We start from the raw sequence: 17,207 nt of genomic DNA on the forward strand, positions 1-17,207 counted from the left end.
TAGCCAGGTAGGTGCCTCCAGTATAGGTAGCCAGTATAGTTGCCCCCAGTATAGGTTAGATAGGCAGGCGCCCCCGGTATAAGTTAGATAGGTAGGTGCCCCAGTACAGGTTAGCTAGGTGGGTGCCTCTAATATAGGTAGCCAGAATAGTTGCTCCCAGTATAGGATATTTAGGTAGGTGTCTCCAATATAGGTAGCCAGTATAGTTGCCACCTGTATAGGCTAGGTAGGTAGGTGCCCCCAATACAGGTTAGATAAGTGCCCCCAGTATAGGTTAGATAGGTAGCTCCCCCCCCCCCAGTATAGGTTAGATAGGTAGCTGCCCGCCAGTATAGGTTAGATAGGTGCCCCTCAGTATAGGTTAGATAGGTAGGTGCCCCCCAGTATAGGTTAGATTAGGTAGCTGCCCCCCAGTATAGGTTAGATTAGGTAGCTGCCCCCCAGTATAGGCTAGATTAGACAGGTGCCCCCAGTATAGGTTAGATTAGGTAGTTGCCCCCCCAGTATAGGTTAGATAGGTAGGTACTAGGTACCCCCCAGTATAGGTTAGATTAGGTAGCTGCCCCCCCAGTATAGGTTAGGTAGGTGCCCCCCAGTATAGGTTAGATAGGTAGCTGCCCCCCAGCGTAGGTTAGATTAGGTAGCTGCCCCCCAGTATAGGTTAGATAGGTAGCTGCCCCCCAGCGTAGGTTAGATTAGGTAGCTGCCCCCCAGCGTAGGTTAGATTAGGTAGCTGCCCCCCAGTATAGGTTAGATAGGTAGCTGCCCCCCAGTGTAGGTTAGATAGGTAGCTGCCCCCCAGTGTAGGTTAGATTAGGTAGGTGCCCCCCAGTATAGGTTAGATAGGTAGCTGCCTCCCAGTGTAGGTTAGATTAGGTAGCTGCCCCCCAGTGTAGGTTAGATTAGGTAGGTCCCCCCACAGTATAGGTTAGATAGGTAGCTGTCCCCCATAATGGAGGGGGGAGCCGGAGCCACGGGGAGGGCAGCCCGACCTCTCCCTCCCTCCCTCTCCCGGGCCACCCTCCGTGCTCCCCCCTCAGATGCATAGTGAGCAGGCAGGAAGTGCTGTTTACAACTCACCTCCCTGGCTCCAAGCGCCGCTCTCTCGCCGCCGGTCTTTTCCTCTCTGCCTACACCCTGATACACACGCTGCTTCCGGCTAAACAGGAAGCAGCGTGTGTATCAGTGTGTATACAGAGAGGAGACCGGCGGCGAGAGAGTGGCGCTTGGAGCCAGGAAGGTATGTTGTATACAGCGCTTCCTGCCTGCTCACTATGCATCTGAGGGGGGAGCACAGAGGGTGGCCCGGGAGAGGAGAGGAAGGGAGGGAGAAGTCGGGCTGCCCTCCCCGCGGCTCCGGCTCCCCCCTCCATTACAGCGCCCCCTCCCAACAGCGCCTAGGGCGGCGGCACGGCCCTAGAAATGGGCATGGATATACGATAATGTACCCTGTACTGACTAAAGGGAACCTAAAACTCAATAGGCAGAAGTGATGCATCATGGGAGTTCCTTCCTGCTGACTTAAAGATGTGAGCCCTGTATGTTTCCTGTTTGTGCCAAAAGTAATTCTGGGTGCAACCCTATTGTACCCTCTCTAAGGAGAAGGAAACAGGCGGCACTTTTTAGTGTTCTTAACCTACAGCTGGCCAGCAATGCACACACGCACAGCTTTATTTCGGCGTACCCATGTTCTGGGCTCTGTATGCAAGTGCTCTTTTTATATTTTTTTGAAATGCTTGTCTAATTCACATGGTGTCAGCAATCAGCTGATACCTTCCTTTTGTACTTTGTAACAGGAGGTTATGTTTTGTACTTCCTAGTGGGGATTCCTATAATGCTTCCAATTTAAAGAGCGAGATAATCATTTGTTGTTAGAGAATATACCACAGATTCTAACACCTCCATTGGTAAAGGAACAGATCATGCTAATATCAGTACTTGAAAAAGCCCAGCCTAACAAGTAAATACTCAGCTGTTTACTCAATCAGGGGCATTATGTTACACCCTACTTCAAGAGGAGAGTCCCTCCCTTAGATGACAGAAAATATGCTTTGCACATTTACAGCTATTTAGCAGTGCTGAGAGAATAAATACACGCACATAGTTTCATACACACCAGTGCACTAGCTTTTGATGTAAAATGTAATAATTTGCTTAGTTTTGCCATTGGATAACTCTACTGTCATATACAAATAATTTCTAAAGAAATCTTTATGTTGAGAGAAAGTAAGCTTTAGACCAGTTTTATTCTTGAGGTTTGCAATGTGATGCAGAAAATACTTCACTGGGATTCCTGTTGGACCGCGCATATGAGCCACGTCGCACCACACTCCTTCTGTGCAGTTACTGCGTCGCCATTGACTTGCATTATTGCATTACTGCCTAATCCATGCGGTAGGCATAGATTATGGGGTAACACACTGCACCTTTTGCGTTAGCATTGCAGTGCTTTGGATGCTTTCAGCATACCTCGTTGCATCGCGTGAAGTGTGGAAGTCTCCATAGACTTGCATGGCCCTTGTGGCCAGGATGCAGCAGGGAAGAGTAATGTGGTGTGACGCAGCACGCAAGTGGCTTTAAAGTGACCTGTAATGAGAGGGATATGGAGGGTGCCATATTTATTTCCTTATAAAGTGAATCTGAAAAGGTCCCCCCCCCACACCTGCCAAAATAGATTATAAAAAAAACATACTTAGCTAGATAGAGGGAAGTCTCTTGATAGCCCAGAAGATTTCCATCTCCTCCTCACTCTCCTTACTATTATTATTTACTGAACTTATATAGCACCTACTTATTACACAGCACTGGACAATAAATAAGGTCACAGACAATAATAATAGGAGCGACAGACAACACAATACAGGTAATAAGCAGTAAGACACAAAATGCCAGATCACTACCCGAGTAGTAATAACTGTCTGTGGTCACTTTTTATTCTTTTGCATAGCAAGGGCTCAAAATTGAGTGCTTTTATATATGAAAATCATCCAAACAGCAGAAAAATACCATACAACAATATAAATGGATTTACTATTTATAATGAATGAAGGGTTAGATGTGATGTAGAACAGCAGATCTGGATGCTTGGCTCACAAAGGCAACAAGAAGGCATTTGCATGGCTCTGCCTATGTATAGGTTTGAATTCAGCAGGGTTCATTTTGGCATCAGTGCGGGTTTCAGTTTCATGGCTGACATACTGGCAAAGTAATGGTATATTCACAGGCAGCTCCATCTGTGACAATTATTGCTGAGCCTTTGGTACCCAAATGAATAGTACTGTATATCTGATTATCCACGGCCTGAAGAGATGTATGATTCTTATTTATCTGAGCACCTGGAGGTAATACTCTGTACTTCAGTGTTTTCATAGATGAGACAGGTAGTTGTGGTGTCAGGGCTTACTCTGCTGGGATATACAGTAGTGTGCAGGGTTTGGCCAGCATCATGGCTGAGGAGGGGATCTATCAAGATCCTAGCATTATAGAACTTCTTTCAATTGCCTTGGCAGTGGGACAGTGGAGTTCTGGTGGGATCAGCAAGATGAAGCTGAAGTTTGCTAATCCAAACATCTGCCTAAATAGCATTTAAGTATTTTTTTTTTATCAAACGTAAACAAGGTGAATTAATGAATTAGTCCACAAAACAGCTATACTGCTCTTTGCTAACGCTTCTGTGACAAGTAGACATTATAAATGTAACCTGTGCGTACTGTTTGTAGATGTAGACATTATTGTTACACAATGTGAAATACCTTGTGACACGTCTACCAGGAAGTCCCTGACATGAGCTCACTGGTTTATGTTTAGCTTTCGGATTCCTGTGCAAAAGCAATTAAATGTGTTTTCAGGGACTCCATAAAAATAACAACACAAACATATGGCTATGGCTCCTTTCACACTGAACACGTTGCATTGTAGTAAGATTGCAACATGTATCCAAAAATTGACATCATATGGTAGTGTTGCAGTGCGACCATACAGTGAGGCATACAGTACAATAAAAGTATGCCTGAACTGCCACTGTAAACATGCATGTTGCCCTGTAAATGCACCACGACGCAATGAACACAGAGTGAAAGGAGCCTATTACTGCCAGCAAACTTTAACACAACTTGATATAGATTATGTAAAACTACAGCTGCCCAATTATAAAAAAAACATATGGTTGGATCAATGTACCGTATATAATCATATATCAATGTACTGTATTATGTATTGTTTGTATTAATGCACAGGCCAGGCAGGCCAATGAGCCAGACAGAAGTCAGTATGAGAGGACATGAGCCCCCGCTGACAATATACAGCTATAGAAAACAACAGGACATGTGTATGTGCATCTACTAGCTGCCTTCTGGGATCTTCCAGCCCTGATACAAGCATCATGCTTATTGCAGGGGAAGCACTGTGCCAGGATTATGTTACCTTAACAATGTCTTGCAGGAGATCTCTGTGAAGCATGAAGTCCGATGATGCTGCACCTGTTCCTCAGTAATGTCCTGGTTTGAGCATGGCATATGCTGCACAGCGCTTTATATAAGTAGGCGGGTAAACATCACCCGGGAATTATTGCCTTATTAGCAAAATAAATATTATAATTCCCTGTACTCTGTTATGGCTTCAGCAAAATATCCTTTACTGATCACTGAGGACAACATGCTCATTATCACAGAGGTCACTTAAAGGGAACCTGTACTGAGTAAAATTATTTAAAATAAACACATGAGGTAACTTCAATGAACATTACATAGTTACCTTGCCATCAGTTCCTCTCAGAAGCTCATCATTTTCTTCCGACAATGATCCCTTCCAGTTCTGACAACAATTTTGTCAGAACTGAAATATATCAGTTGCTGTCAGTTATTTATCAGTTGCTGTCAGTTATAGCTGAGAGGACAACTGCTGTGGCAAGTAATGTCTATGTTTCCGTATGGCTCAAGTGGGCGATGCTACAGTTTAACAGTGTGCTGACCAGAAAGCTGTTATGGGGTAATGGCCATTTTTAAAATGGAGGACAGAGAATTTCCTTGATCACAGTTTACAAACAGGACGCGGGAAAGAAAAAAGAGATTGAGGGGTAGACAACACGGGAAGTAAGTATGACTTGTGTATGTTTATTTTGACTTTTAATTTTCAGTTCAGGTTTTCTTTAACTACTTAAAGTGGATCCGAGATGAACTTTTACTCATTGCATAACTGTGTTCCTTTCCTATTATTTATTGGGCATTCCTCAAGCCAAATACTTTTTTGTTTTTGTTTTAATGCTCTAATTCCCTATAAACTAAATAAACCACTCCCACAAGTTTTCAGAGAGCCAAGGCACTTTCAGACAGTAGCAAGGGCTCATGGGAGCTCAGTCTGGGCAGGAGGAGGGGGAGGCATTACTAGCCAGAGATTTCAGAGGCAGAGGGGAGGAGGGAGGAGGAGGGGGAATTAGTTTTTTTTGCTCAAGGTGCAGATAAGCCTGCCTCTGTGTAATGTTTACAAACAACATGGCTGCTGTCATTGTATCACAGGAAGAAATAATCATATTCTTTTAAAACTGTTTGCAGCTAGGTTTGCTGTGTAAACTATCTAAACTTTAGATAAGATATATAGACAAGTTACTTGTCATAGTTAGTTTTTCATCTCGGATCCGCTTTAATACCCCACTGCTCATATAATTCTATCAACTGATGCCAACTGTCAAAAACTGACAGGACAGGACTGGACACCTTTTATGTGTAAACAACGGATGCATTTTAACTGATCAGTTGTTCCATAGCAGTGCATTGGGAAAAAGCTTCAGTTAAAATGCATCTAATGTGAACTAAGCAATAGGGAAATATGGACATTACCTTGCTAATCAGTTGTCCGTGCAGTTATAACTGACAGCAACTGGTTCAATTTTAAATTAATATCATTTCTGTTTTTACTAGGTGTGAACAGCATGATGCTCAGACCACAGAATTAATACCGCCTATTTGCCCTTTTGTTTTTCTTTTTAATTTTGTTCTGTTCTTTTAACATTAAGATTATTTGTGGAACAGAAGGACAGATTAAAAAGCCTTGTTTGGCTGCTATTGTCTCCCTGTAATAAGATGGTGCTGACAGAGCCAGTGTAAAACTCCCCATCCCTTTACCTAAGGCAACACAGAGAGTGTACATGTCTGCCAAGGAGACTGGTCACTTGTGATTACTTAAGGTGGCCACTAATGATACAATTTGCTGAACGCATATGAATGATCGTAAATGATTGTTTGGGACCACTAATGGATAAAAATCTCCTAACCAATCCGATCAGATTGATGGGATCGAACCAATCTGATCGGATTGGTTAAGAGATTTTCGTCCATTAATGGTCCCAAACGATCATTTACGATCGTTCATACAAAGGATCGTTCGTAATCCATCGTTCGGAAATTGTATTGTTAGTGGCCACCTTTCGGGGCCTTTCTCCCTTAAGCTGCTGCCCTACGTTGCTGCCCTGTCTCCTACGTTGGACTATTCAGTTGATTGCTATTGTATAATCCTGCTGCAGCACATTGGTGTTGCCTCCTGCTCATCCTCCCACATAACGTGTGGTACACTAGCAATAAGTGTATTACCTAAATAACACAAGTTACGCTATTTGCACAACTCAATCTATGTCAGTTACATTAATACTGGTAGAATTGCCATGTGCTGTATGCGCACCATAATTTTACTAGTGCTACTGACATATGCCCCCATGTCTGTGGCAGTGTCAAACTGCAATGACCTAACATCACTTGGGGTGTTGAGATCTATGCTATAGTCTGTACTCTCTTTTGTACACAGAGTGAGTAGCTATGGCAACCATACCGGTTTCTGTGTGTACAGGGTGATGGAATTCCCTGAGACTGCTGGAATCATGCCTGTCTTATCAGCAACCTTTTACTGTCTATCAGTATTTGCTAGAGATTTCCAAACACAATTTCCAATCAGGCAATCAGCTATTTTTGATAACTTACACATTTTCATTCATCTGGATATAGTATCTGAACTTGTCTTATCTACATTCATAAACTGCATGATTTTTCGCAGAGAAGATACATTTACATTCACATATTCAAGCAAACTGGAAACTTGGGAAAAAGTGTCAGGTGCATCAGATTCCCATTTTTTGATTTGCGTACTTACTAACCCCCTCTTTTTGTGACCATTAGTATGATCTACTTAAAGGACTGAACATTCTATCTCAGCTACTCCACGCAAAGCTGCCATGTGCATTTCCTGTAACAGGTACTCTCAACCCCTTCTTGGTTGCGGAAGCGGGTTTTCCCCGTCAAACTTGAGGCAGCTCAAGGTGCTCCTACATGGTACAATTTCTTGATTTTTTTCAATAAGATAATTTTGTTCGATGATTCCGTTAGATTGAATATAAATATTTTAATAAATATTTTAAGATGTAGCTAACCGCATCTATAAGTAATACATTTTGTGTGTTGAGCCAGTAAAAAAGCCTCAAGGGGCCACACTAGTTTGAGGACCACTGCTATAGGGTGTTAAAATTGTGTTAGCTGTTTACATCAGCCCAGTGTCCTGTTGTGTAACATATTTCTGACTTCATAAATAGGGTTTCTCTCTTCTGCTTCCAGTCCTTGCAAAATGTACATGCAATCACAGTAAACCTTACAGAATGTGATTGGCAGAAAGGCTACTATTACACTGACACCTTGCATTGGACAATATAATCGCAAAGCAATTGCGATTATATTGTAATGCGCGTTCACACTGGTCCGTTAAATAGTGCGGTGTGATGGAATCCATCGAAATACCGCAAGGCATGCTGGGCAGTACCGGACAACGTGTGGGTTTACAGTTGTTGTGAAGCATACTGTGATGATCCGCTCAGCTCGCTGCACAGCAAGACAGCTGTTTGTCCATTCCTCTAGTCTGTGGGCTGCAGGTCTCTGGAACAGAGACCTGTCTTTCCATTGCAAGTTTCTGGTCTGTTCTCTTGCTGGGGAATTTGCATACATTCGTTATGCAAATCCCCTACCTGCCTTCTTTGATGACTGGCACTATAAGAGCTTTATGTTTCCCAGAAGGCTTTGCTGGTCATTTCCTTTCCATGGTCTGTTCCTGATGGACACTGCTGGAGTGTCAGCCATTGCTATCTAGTATAGTTAATTCCTGGGGGTTGCTTTAGGCTCCCCTTCTAGCCCAGTCAGGTTGTATTATCTGTATTGCCTGTTCTGTCTTGTCTTTCCTGTTGCCATTGTCCTGCCCCAAAGGTGGTCGACAGGAAATGGTTCTGATCTCTGTTCTTGGAGTATAGCTGGTGCAGCGGTTGCTACCAGCTATCTCTTCTGTTCTGTCTCCTGGGATCGTGCTAGCTACTTTTCGCTAGCGCTGGGGATCCTTCTGTTCTGCTACTCTGTACCTGGATCGCGCTAGCCACTTTTCGCTAGTGCTGTGGATCCTATCTCTCGCTTGTCCCTGTTTTCGTGTGTCTGTCTTGTCCGCTACGCTTGCTGCAGGCTCGGTGAGGTAACCGTTAAGCAAGTGCTCGCGTCCTCTGGTTCATGTTTGTCTGTCGATGGTTAGTTAGGCGTGCTTGTCTCTATTGTGCTTATCACGTGCGAATGAGTGCGGTGTTCGCGGTTAGCTAGCGCTTATTATTTTCCGTATCTCCTTATTGTATTATTTGCTGTGCCTTTGCTACCCTCGTATTCTATTCTGATCTGCCTTGTGTCACGTCTGGCGATCGCACCTCTCGCGATCGCGTTCCTATTTCATATCTGCTGTTGTGTGTGCGCGGTCGCGGAGTGGCGACTGGATTGGCGCACACACATACAACCTGTCCCTTTGCTCAATCTCATTCGCAATCGCCTCTCTTGCGATTGCGTTCTGCGCTTCGTACAATTCCTGTCTGGCACTTGTGGAGGTACAGAGGATTGGTTCCTCTGCACTCCCCAGCGCCATCTGCCGACAGGAATTTCCCTCTACAGGTGCGTAGCACCTTTTGCTGGGTGCCTGCAAATATACGCTTGTGGAGGATTTCCGCCGTGTCAGCGCACGCGTTGTGCGCTGATCACGGAGAAAGTTCCACAATCGCTACACATACTTTTCCCTCCTTTGCAATCCTGTTTTTACAGAATGAACAACGGTACAACCCAGTGTGAAACTAGCTTTACTCTATGCCAGAGACAGATAGTTTATGAAAATTACAATAAAAATGGAGTTGTGTAGCAACACCATGTTTGAAGCTGGAGAAATAATAAATAGCAGGGAATCATGCTAACCTATTAATGTCTGAATACACTAGCGGCCTACTTGCACTGCATTGTGCACAAACTGGAGTATGCATAGCTGGAAGCTGGAAAAAATGAGACATCCATGCTTGTTTTTACTGTTTTGTAGACGTTCCTTTATTAATGTAGTCATACATACTGTCCACCAGCAGAAATGGATCAGTATTTGTCTAATAGTGATCATTAACCACCTTGCTGCAGTACTCTTACTCAATATCTCTATAATCCTTCTCCACGCCACAGCTGCAAGCTTTGTACTACACATTTCGGTACAATGCTGGGAAGCCTCAACCTGCCACTCCTGCCCACTAAAGTACAAAGTTATAGAGCCTCTGTAGTTCAAAGCAACGGAGCCTTGCCCTCATGCCACCCCTACCTGCTGAAGTACAAAGCTATGGGGTCTCATCCTCATGCCATTCCTGCCCACTGTAGTACAAAGTGATGGAGCCTTGCCCTCATGCCACTCCTGCCCGCTACAGCTCAAAACTATGGAACCTATATAAGGAGGTGGTCCAGGTAAGTGGATAACATTCTGGTATTCTGGTCTGTGACTTGTGCGACCTTCCAGCAGTAGTATCATGTAGAATTTTACTATGAACAATGCAAACATGGTGTTCACTCATACCATTGGGGGCTACAAACTCACATTCTTAGACTTTAAGGTTAGTGGGGGATGTATAATTACACGTGGACATCGCAAGCTGACACTACTAATTTTAGCATTAGACTATGGCTATGGTAGGATTAGATTGTGAGCACCTCTGAGGACAGTCAGTGACATGAATATGTACACTGTAAAGTGCTGCAGAAGATGGCAAGACATTATACTATGACTATGGTGGGGATTAGATTGTGAGCTCATTACATGACTATATAATCTGTAAAGTGCTGGATTAGATTGTGAGCTCCTAAGGTTACTGTGGCTGCAATAGAAGGGTGGGGGTCTGTGCAGGATGGAGAGTGTAGGATATTTACTGCTGCTGCTTGACTGATAAGAATGGAGGAGGCAGGGACAGTAGCAGTAATGCAGGTCCAGATTTGTACTCTTTACCGCCCAAGGCCACTGTCACCAGCCGCCCCCTTCAGTATAGTTTGCGAGGTGACCCTTCCCCCCAATATAGGTAGCCAGATGACCCCTCCCCCTTTCCCTCCAGTGTAGGTAGCCATATAGCTCCCTTAATTCCTCCTTTTTCCACCCCCCCCTCCTTCATAATAGGTAGCCAGCTTGCCTTCACACCGCAGCAGCCATCAGTGTCACTCATTTCTCCACTCGACTCCAGTGCAGAAGCTTCCTCTTCCTTTCTGTCTCCAATTCTGCCATAGCCGCCAGCCACAATGCAAATGTGTACAGAGAGCAAGGTGATTGCCTGATCTCCCTGCACTGCAGCATTTGCAAATGCTGCACCAGTTTAGCCTGCTGCTTTGGTGCCCTTGCTCCTGTGGTGCCCTAGGCCATGGCCTAGGTGACCTTGGCCTAAATCCGGCCCTAGTAATGCTAAAGGAATGCTTCTGTGGAGCTCAGTGAGCCCTCAATGACGGCGCAAGCCCCAATTTGCCCAACGTGCGGACGCCCATGACTAACTCCCTCCTCCATAAAGATAGCTACCATCCAACACGTCTGCAAATCCCTACCTTACAGTAAGTACCGCACACTGTGGAAGAATAACTCTGATACTGGGGATTTCCTTGCTCAGCATCTGATGGCCAAAAGCAGTAATGGCGACAAAATCGATCTGGCCATACAGAGATAGAGCCTTGGGGAAATAAGAACAACAAATTGTTGCCTCCACTGCACATAACAGTGGGGACACGTTGCTATGGCAAGGGACCCCCCTATGGGACAAGAGGGGACAGGCGCCGCAAGTCAGGTGATGCAGGGACTTCGGGACAGCATCGTGGGACAAGGCTTCTTGGGTAAATATAACTTTGTTTTACTTGCAGGCTGACGGATTTCAGTATTTACTATGGAGGTCCACTTTAAGGCCCGTACACACTAGAGATGGCCCGAACAGTTCACCGGCGAGCAGTGTTCTGCATTCGTTCGCATTTTTACCATAGAATGGAAGTAAAACGCCGGCCGAGAGCATCAATAAAGTTATAACGAAAATCGCAACATTAGAGGATATTGGCGTGGACCATTTTCTTAAAGGTACACGTAAGTATTTCTGAAGATCGCAAGATAGATGATACTGGCGTCGGACATCACAGAGGATATTGGCGTGGGACATTACTGAGGATACTGGCGTGGGAACATTTTCTTCTTAAAGGTACAGGTAAGTATTTCTGGTTAATTAAGAATATTAAAGGACCTTTTCTCATGGTTGTGTTTTTATTTCATTTAACCCTTTGTGGAAATGGGTAAGGCCCTATACTCGTTTCACCTGGGAGGAATCCCAGATGCCACCACGCACCTCCCCCCAGGGAGTCGGCCATGGAGTGGACAAGGGCTCTGGGGGGGGGAATGGTTACCATGGACCATGCGGGCTGGTATAGCTCAGGGTGCAAAGCCCCACTCGGCCGGGGCTCCACATTTTGACTATCCCAGCCTGCATAGGAGACAAGGGGTTAAATATGCTGGGTAGGGGGGGACCCCACGCCATTTTTTTTAAATTTTCCACACTATGCACATAAAAAAAAATAAAAAACTTTAAAAATAGGAAAATAATATTTCTTTTCCCACTATCTTTTTAACATATCCTGAAAATGTGGTCTTTGTAGCATGTAAGGGGGCTTTGTTATTAACCTTTAAAGTCGGCGGGTTTTGCTTCATTAACAACTGTCATTTACCGCATTTAAAAGTATACATTTTTCCTTTGAAAATTTAAAATATTTTATATTTGTCATCATGCAGCTGAAAAAAGGCTGCTATTTATTATTATAATTTAGAAAATAGATTTTATTTCTGAAATCTTGTATTTTTAATTTGGGTCCACTTTAACATTTCCTGCAAATTTGGTGTTTCTAGCACCTAAAGAGGGCTTAGCTATTAACCGCTTAAGTCAGAGGGCGTTTAATTTTCCCACGGTCAGAAGGAGAACTTTAAAATAGTTTTTCTCAAAAACTATAAGGTCTTTTTTAATTTTTTCCTCTTGTAGTCACTGTCCCCTGTTATAATTTAAGTAGGCCTCAGTTATTTGGACTGAGTTAGTCAAAAAGGCTTGATGAGCAGACCTGCCCTTTAAGGGGATTTTCTCTGAAGAGAGAAAATCTGCAGTTCTTTCAGCAGAACTAGAACATACCAAGAAGCTGTTCTGAACAAGGCCGCAGGTCTCCCTGACCTGGGCCTGGAACAATAAACATCAGTCATGTTTTGTAAATATTCACATTCCTGCATGTATGTCAAATGTCTCATTGATTATTAATCGAGTAGGTGTGTATGATGACACTACAAGTGGGTCCACCAATAGATTTATCTAGGGGGTGGCGAAGATGATGTCATATTTAACTCTTTCCTAGTCGGTATTAAATCTGGAGCGAGCGATGGGGAACTCACTTCTGCTTCTTCCTTCTGCACTAGCTCGCAAGGCCGACTTGGACCTCTAAGCATGTTATTCCTTTATGTAAGCTGATATAATGTATGCTATGTACATAGGTAGTTTAGTGTAACGTAGGTAGGAAGAAGGTACCTGATAGACTTCGGTAGGGAGTCTAATCAAGAGCTTATAATGCAACATGAAGAGCGGCATAGCTAGGATATGATGACTGTATCTATCTGTCTTTCTGTGACTTGAATAAATAACGGAAACATTGGAGAAGCCTGAGAAAGTCTATTTCCGGTTTGCTGTGTGGAGAGTCAAGTGATCTCACAGTCTGTGAGACGATGGTGTCGAAGCAAGGTGATATAGAACAGGTTCTAACAGTGGTGCCGTGAACCCAGCTGCGCTGTCTAGCAGAAAAGGCAGGCAAGGACCGGGCCAGATGTCAGTCTGTTATCTAGGTTTCAAGATATTGCACAGCGACATAAGCGGAGTTGACGCGGACTGGAAAACTTATCAAGAGGATAAGTAGTGTGTGGGAGGCCGCTAGAGAAAGGCCAACACACGGGCTGCAATCCGGGTGATGATCAGCGGCGAGTCATGGACCGGTTTTATTTGGATTGTGCTGTACACGCAATCTAGCCGAACGAAGGATTCCTTGGTGAGGTATCCCAGGCAAAGGTTTTGAGCAAGTTACCTTCGGGACCGAGAATCCGCTGAGAGAACGCTCAGTAAACGCTCACCGAGGTCCATCGACTCGTGGGAAAAAACTTGCCGTCAGCTGATCGGATTGGAAGTCGGTACAAGTCTGTAGAGCCAGGCAAGTATAGTGTTTCATTTGTTTAATTCTAATGAAAGTGTTGGTATTACATGTTGACAGTTTGTTCCAGCAGTGTTTTCTCTCTAAATTTTCCAGTGTATGTTCGTACTGGTTTTCCTGTGTAGGTTTTTTTTCTCTCTCTCGGGTTGTGCTAGTGGCTGCTGCGTGCAGTTTCAGGTTTTTTTTTTCTTTCTCCTTTGTCTTTCTCCCGTGTATGAGTCTGGGAGGTTTGCCAGATATGGGAGTCCCCCGCAGGAGAGATAAGGGGGGGCTAAGGCTTTCGAGTAGTAGAGGGGGGGAGAGGAGAAGGAGAGAGAGGGAAGTGAGAGGAGACTGGTAGTGAGGAAAGTGAGAGAGAGACAGCTGTGCGGTTTTAGAAGGGTTTAAAGCACTGTGTTAGCTGTCGGAAGTATGTTTTTTTTTCTCTTCTCGGGGAGCTATACAGATGCACGCAGCCCACGGACCTGGGTCGCTTTGAAGGTATGCAACAGTTAGAGTGACAGCTGAGATAGTGGGTGGTGCTACTGTATGGGGCTCGGACGTAGTTTTTTTCTTTTTTTTTGTCAGCAGGGGTGTTCGGGAGATGTTCTGCTGGGTAGAGTCTGTGGTTCAGAGATAGGAGACTCCACGGTGGAATTTCTGGTATTTCTCTTTTGGGATGTTTTTCCATCCGAGAGTGTGTAGAGCGGTATGCCAAGCTTGGGGAAGAGCTTTTTCTGCTGAAATGTTTAGTGTGCATATACATTGTATGTATGTTCTGACTGTGTTTTCTCCTAATGTGTATAGGATTAAGCGGTTGCTACGGGAGATTGATAGCAGCCATTTTGGCTGGCATGCCATGACTCAACATGGCGTCGGGTTTCTGTGAAAGCCACTCCCATCTGCATGATGTATCAGGAGGGGAGGGGGCGGGAAGCGTCCACTGATAGCACTGATAGGCTCGCCCCGATGGCAGGGGGGAGGATGTGCTGGGGGGGGATCCCAGGTCCCACGTCACAGCTGTGCACAAGGCGCCGTGCACGGAAGCAGCTGGTGGGAGGGGGGTCCAGAGTGGGGACAGTAGAGAGATTCTACTGGGTTTCTTGGCTTCCAGATGATTTCCTCAGAAGAAGTCTGGACACAGGGAGTGTCCGCACACGTGAGCCAAGCAAGTTGCAGGCTCACAGATAGGAAGTGTTTCCCAGCTAGGAAAACACGTATAAGTCAGATAGTCCCCAGGGAGTGATTTGCGAGTGCTGCGCAGATCAGGGAAGTATCTGTACTGGGTTGCTTATGGGATTATTCCTGTAAGTGGGGCACCTTGATGGGTGGTGCAGCATGAGTTCCCAATAGAAAAGGGGGGACAGCGCATCGGGGGGGTGCCGGAGTTGGAAAAAAAGGGAGTTGACCAATCCGGGTTTCCGGTTTTGTCGTGGACAGGGCCAGAGCTGGACTGAGAGGTCTATGCTGGGCTGGGGCTGTTTTTTTGTGCGTTTTTTTTCGTCCACTGATTGGTCAAATATGTTTTTTCCAGCTCCTATCAATTGTAGCACAAAGAACAAGGACTGACAACAGTTCATGGGGCAATTATACAGATGATAAAATTGCCGTTTACAGAGTGACAGTGTATCAGTACGCTGTTTGCCATGTGACTACCTTCCATGTGGGCATTCAGGGATCTGCATACAGGCATGTGACGCTGGTATGCTTAGCCCTGCACCCTGTATAGTTTAAGTGTAAAGTGCTCCTTCCTACAGGGAGGCAGCCGTTTTTTTGTGAAGTCTGGGGGTAGTGGCACGGCAAACATGGATCAGAGGGTACAACACACAGAACTTCTAGCAGAGCTGGTATCGCGATGAAGTTCTAGATAAGTAAATGCAATAATGAGTAAGAGCATTGCAGGCTCACCCGCAAAGCAGCAACAGGTGTGGCATCCGTAATCTGTGCATGCGACGGCCGCGCATGGACAGATGAGGGGGGATGTGGAGTGAGCTGCAATGGGGTGAGAGCTTCCAAAGGTGAAGCGAGCTTCCAAAGGTGAAGTCCGCGGGAGCATATTTTAAACAGGTAAGTACTGAGGATAGTACTGAGGTAGGGGGGTGAAGTTTAACTCCAATCTACCAATAAGAGTAAACAGAGTTCATGAGAACCATAAAGCAACGAGATCAATTACGGTATATATTGATCAATTTAAAGTGTAAAGAGTACAAGCCGCAGGGCGAATCCCAAATCATTAATAAGAATTGATTTGTTTGTATTTCGATTTCAGGTGTTTGGCAATATGGAATTGAGACAGCTGCAGTGCTGGCAGCAAAGATGGAGATGTCAGTCGGATAAGCGAAAGGTTCCAGATGCCAATCTAAGCTTGGAGGAACACGAGATTCCTGAAATTGGAAAGAGACTAAAACACGAGATTCCTGAAATCGGAAAGAGACTAAAACACGAGATTTCGGAGTTCGGAAAGAGACTAAAAAAACTGTCTGAGCAAAGCATAGTGCAAATTGCTAATGTTTTTCTTTCCCAAGGTGGTGCTTTTATAATGAGGAGTACCGTGCTGATGGTGATCCTAGGTTGCCATTTCGTCCTAGGAGAACGAAGAGAGGACATTCTCATGTATAATAAGGGGTTAATGAGAATGCAAGGCCCAAGCATGTTAATGTTTGGTGACAAAGGTACTAATCCTTTCACACCTCCCTCCGCTTGGCACAGACGGACCATGCAGGGACGGAGGAAAAGAGCACTTGTGCCAGGAGAAAGCAAATTTCATGGCACAAAGTGGGTGAAAGGTCGGAAGGGTCAGGTGTGCGGGCAGTGGGAATTGAATGGCAGCGTAATTCTGCTATTTAATACCACACTCCCAGAATGGATGCACCGATCCAAAGGTTTGTTAAAAGGTACATTGCAGTACCATGGGTACGTGCAAAAGGTGGAGTGTGTGATTCAGAGGTACCTTGTCTTGGTTATGCAGAGTGAGATGGTTCCAGATTGGAGAGGAACGAGCAGGAGGCGTCAATTCTCTTACCAGAGAGACGCAGGGGACAACATCACACTCTGGAGCTACAAACAGAGAGTGCCTCTGAAACAACTATACACACGTAAAGGCTGGAAAGCCAAGGGTGGGTGGTTCTCGAAACAAGAAGTAACAATCGAGATCAAGCCACATTTCCAGGTGACAAAGAGGGTGGGGAGAGCGGTCCCGGGGGAGGGAAAGCCCACACAGGGAACCCCATTCACACCACACGGGTCACAACAGGGGACGATATTACACAGTCCATATGCAACAGCTTATCCTCATGATAGTTGGGTAAGTGAAGAGGTACTCTTAATCGAACGATTGCAGAGAGTACAGTCTTCCCGACCTCAGGTACATAGTGTGCCTCAGGACATAAGGGGGGAAGAGGTCCAATCAGGACAGTTGGGGACATATTTTGTCAGGGAGATGCTAAAAGATCCTGTGCAACTGAGATTGGACTAGGGGAGGTATATTGATTTTTCTGGAGAAGGATCTTTTGCATGGAAGCTTCGAGATGTTTGGGTGAACAAATGGAAACGGTGCAAGATTCCTTTAGGCACCACCACTTCCTTAGTTCCCACCTCAACCCGTGTCTTACACCAGGACCTGAGAGGTCAACCTTTTTTGGTGCTAGACGGGGAGGTGAAGCAAGTAGAGTTGTCCTC

At 45.1% G+C, this 17,207-nt stretch overlaps 1 protein-coding gene across 2 annotated transcripts in view; it reads right to left on the reverse strand.

Annotated features, from left to right (window-relative positions):
• MYO5C (myosin VC) overlaps positions 1-17,207 on the reverse strand; it is a 163,347-nt gene that overhangs the window by 126,460 nt on the left and 19,680 nt on the right. Inside the window, exon 1 of one of the 2 annotated variants that reach the window (XM_068275458.1) lies at positions 4,423-4,495. The exons of the other annotated variant lie outside the window; for it this stretch is intronic. Coding sequence (XP_068131559.1) covers positions 4,423-4,458 — 36 coding nt within the window. The 5' untranslated portion in view covers positions 4,459-4,495. Of the gene's footprint in view, positions 1-4,422; positions 4,496-17,207 lie in introns of those variants that run through there. 2 annotated transcript variants of the gene reach the window in all.

Source organism: Hyperolius riggenbachi, chromosome 3 (genome assembly GCF_040937935.1).
Source record: "Hyperolius riggenbachi isolate aHypRig1 chromosome 3, aHypRig1.pri, whole genome shotgun sequence".
Taxonomy (NCBI): Eukaryota; Metazoa; Chordata; class Amphibia; order Anura; family Hyperoliidae; genus Hyperolius; species Hyperolius riggenbachi.